The sequence below is a fragment of the Chrysochloris asiatica genome, unplaced genomic scaffold, assembly GCF_000296735.1.
Source record: "Chrysochloris asiatica unplaced genomic scaffold, ChrAsi1.0 scaffold00009, whole genome shotgun sequence".
Classification (NCBI taxonomy): domain Eukaryota; kingdom Metazoa; phylum Chordata; class Mammalia; order Afrosoricida; family Chrysochloridae; genus Chrysochloris; species Chrysochloris asiatica.
This window is the reverse complement of record NW_006408527.1, coordinates 29,450,829-29,454,595: the sequence shown is the minus strand read 5'-3', so window position 1 is coordinate 29,454,595 and position 3,767 is coordinate 29,450,829. Positions and strand designations below refer to the sequence as shown.

The window sequence follows — 3,767 nt, the reverse complement described above, 5'->3', positions numbered from 1 at the left end:
CTGAGCCTGCTTGGTCGGGTGTTCTGTGTTGTTGTTGGCGGAGCTCTCTGCTATACGTCCACTCGATCCGCCATCTTGTTTGTTCTCTCCATCCTCACTTCTAAGGATCATTCTGACTTTGCATCTTCCAAGACTGATTTATTCATTCTTCTGGCAGTCCATGCTATTCTGTATTCTTAGCCAATACCTTAATTCAATGGTATCAATTCTTCTCTGTCTTCCTTGTTTTTGTTCAGTGTTCACATGTATATGAGGTAATTTGAAAATATCTTGGCTTGGGTTAGGCACACTTAAGTACTGAAGGCGGTATCAAAGAGCTTTTTAACATTTTAAAAAAGGTCTTTTGGAATACAATTACGCAATGCAATACCTCCTTTGAGTTCTTGACTACCGCTTCCATGGGTGTTGATTGTAGTTGTATCTAGAATAGACAAATTAAAAGAGACAGAAATAGATGGTTTGTTGTTAAGTCCTGGTTCCAACTCATAGTGACTCTGTATAGAGTTTTCAAGGAGCAGCTGGTGGGTTTGAACTACCTTCCTTACAGTTAGCAGTCCAGTGCTGATCCTGCAAGACCATAACAGGAATCCAAATGGATGTTTGTTGTTGCTGTTAAGTGCTGTCGAGTTGGTTCTGCACATAGCAACCCTGTATAGAGTTTCCAAGGAGCATCTGGTGGGTGTGAACTGCCGACCTTGTAGTTCAAACTGACCTTGCAGTCCAGTGCATTATCCTTCAGTACCACACCAGGAGGGATCTAATGTTATCACTTAATGGATACTGAATTTCTGTGTCAGGTGACAAAAAGTTTTGCAAGTGGATAGTAATGGTGGCTGTACACACTATAAATGTAATTAAAGTTACTGAATGTGACACTGTAGGTTAATGCGTTAGACTGCAGGGTCTGTCTGAACTGCAAGGTCGATGGTTCAAGCTAATCAACCACTCGTCAGAAACAGTATACAGGGTCACTGAGTCAGAACCAACTCCACGGCACTTAACAACAACATGTTTAAAGAAAGCTTTGAATATAGTTTTGTGTCTCCTTCAAACTCTTTTTGGACTCGCATAGCCTGTACGAAGACAGTACCTGAGTGCCTCAGTAAGTAAATGTCCGCTTCATAGTATCAGTGAATCATTCTGTGAATGTAGGTTTTATGGTACTCCTTGGCCACAGACTCTTCAAATACTTTTGTACTTTTAATTAGAGCTCATTATTTGTTCCTGAATAATTAATACACTGGAAGTTATTTAACCTAAACAAATGAAAAATTACCAATGAAATGTTTAAAATATTTAATGGTTCACTAATATAGGATAGTATTTAATTCTTATGTTTTTTTGTGTGTTTTCGACAGTAAAACATTGTCGTATTCCGAATATAAAGCATGGAATTCTATACGATGAAAACAAATATAATCCAGACACTCTTATTGCTGTGGGAAATGTCCTCTACTACTCCTGTGAATATAGTTATGTGTCTCCTTCAAACTCCTTTTGGACTGTCATAGCCTGCACTAATCAAGGATGGTGGCCAATACCTGAGTGCCTCAGTAAGTAAATGTCCTCACCGTAGTTTGAGTGAATCACTCTGTGAATGTAGGGGATACATGGGGTTGCTCTGAGTCTCCATAGACTAGATGGTACAGAGTAAGGGACTGTATGGTCTTGACGGACAATCAGGGTTGAGGACTAAAGAAACCAGCAAAGTTGACAGCTATCATTCTTCTTTTGTGAAAACAAAATAAAACACATGAACTTGCTTCTATTATCTAGTCATACTCTTCATGTTGGCACACTTTATTAACTGTTGATTAATATTTCTAAGTATTCGTGTTTCTTTCCTAATATTTGCTTGGAAGCAGGATGACCATATTTTTTGTTTAAAAGTTATTTTATATAAACATTCTGTTTTTAAAATGTACTATTCTCTGAGATATCTCAAGGATCACATGAAATTAAGTATTTTCTCTTTCATATGTTCCTTAAATAACTTCTTTGATACTCAAAATTATATTCATATTAATCCTTCAATGACTAGAGAGCAGACTTAAATGATGGCAGAGTATTAAAAGAGAAAAATAACAGGAAGCAGAATACAAATATATGTACCAGCATAAGAGCTAATAATAGACTTTCTCCTTCTATAAGAAATATTTATGAGATTTAAGAAAGATATATCTATATATTGAGATATTGTTTTGAAAATAAAAGTGCTATCTAAATGAAATAATTTTTATAAAAACCATAGCACAACAGTATAGAATATTAATTTTTATATATGTTGTTGCTGTTATTAAGTGCCATCAAGTCAGTTTGAACTCCTAGTGACCCCGTACAGGGTTTCTAAAGAGTGGGTTGTGGGTTTGAACTTCCATCTTGGAGTTCAAACCAGACTTATCCTACAGTGTCACACCTGGACTCCTTCATATATGTAGTCCCCAACTTACAACAAGGCTTTTTTTCCAATTATTACTTTGTAAGTCTGTTCTTATGTAAGTTTAATACTGTTGTTTAAGTTTTCATTATCATTGCCTTTTATAATCAATATCTTTATAAATCTGATTTTTATTTATCTTTGGGGGTTGTAAAATTACATGTAACTTAGTAATGTATTTTAATGCATAGATACATTGTTGTTGTTGTTAAGCGCTGTCAAATCGATTCCAACTCATAGTGGCCTCATATAGGATTTCTAAGGAGTGGCTAGTGAGTTTGAACTGCTGACATTGTGGTTCAAAGGGACCTTATGGTCCATTGTTTTACCCTGCAGTGCCATATCAAGATATGTTTAAAATGTATAAATCATGAAAATGTACTCTGAATACAAAAAAGAGTTGAACACATGTGAATTTTTTAAGTTGCATAATAACTCCACTTATGAATGTTCGGAATCATTTGGATTATCCATCATAGTGGAGAAAGAGCTTCTAGTCCGAAAATTAGTGAGAATTCATTGTATAATCCTGCTCTAATTTTCCTTAAATATTTTGTGGTAACATATCTCTGCTTCCCAACATTGCATATCAACATTAGGAAAACAATCACTGTTTGGGTCCGTGAATTCAAGCAACTGAAGCCCCTGATTTAGTATAGATAAAACTTCAGCTAATCTTTTCAATATAAAGTTTTGAAAACTTTTCTCCTTCTTATTCCTGGTTATTTCTTCATCTTTGGCATTTCTTTCCTCTTCAGAATCCATTAAGTCCTAATATGTCATTATACAGGTTTTTTGGACTGTGTGTGTATGTGTTTTTTTTAATGTTTTATTGTGAATTATGTGATAGTTTACATGGGAGAACATTAGCTTTACATACATTGCCATGGATACAATCCCCTCCATGCATCATCACCCAACCAAAGGGTGCCTACAAGCTTGCCCCATGGTTGTCAGCACACAGTCCCTCTCGCTCTCTGGGTCTAAAGTCCCCAGTTGCTCCATCTCTCCACGTCATCTTCTCTGCCTCCATCTCAGGCATCAACTGCTTCTCTGGGTAGGGTCCCACTCTCCACTCTACTCCCTTGGTGGTCCCGGGGACCTCCGCTCCTAGACTGAAAAGTTAATCACACCCTTCCTTGCTAAAAAACGTCCACCTTTACAGTCCCAATCCTCACAATCAGTCCTGATAACAATTATTCATTATTGTATCACAAAAGACCTATCCGCATTTCATTTCATCAGTCCCGCCTAGACAGATTGGATACTACTCAGTGGAGATTTTACCTTCCTCCACACCCTCTGGATCTAGTTTCCCCTTGAAAGCTTG

At 36.9% G+C, this 3,767-nt stretch overlaps 1 protein-coding gene across 1 annotated transcript in view; it reads left to right on the top strand.

The window, feature by feature from the left end:
• The window catches only part of LOC102824771 (complement factor H-like), a 522,059-nt gene that overhangs the window by 312,788 nt on the left and 205,504 nt on the right, over window positions 1-3,767 (top strand). The window contains 1 exon segment of the mRNA XM_006834236.1: window positions 1,359-1,553. Coding sequence (XP_006834299.1) covers window positions 1,359-1,553 — 195 coding nt within the window.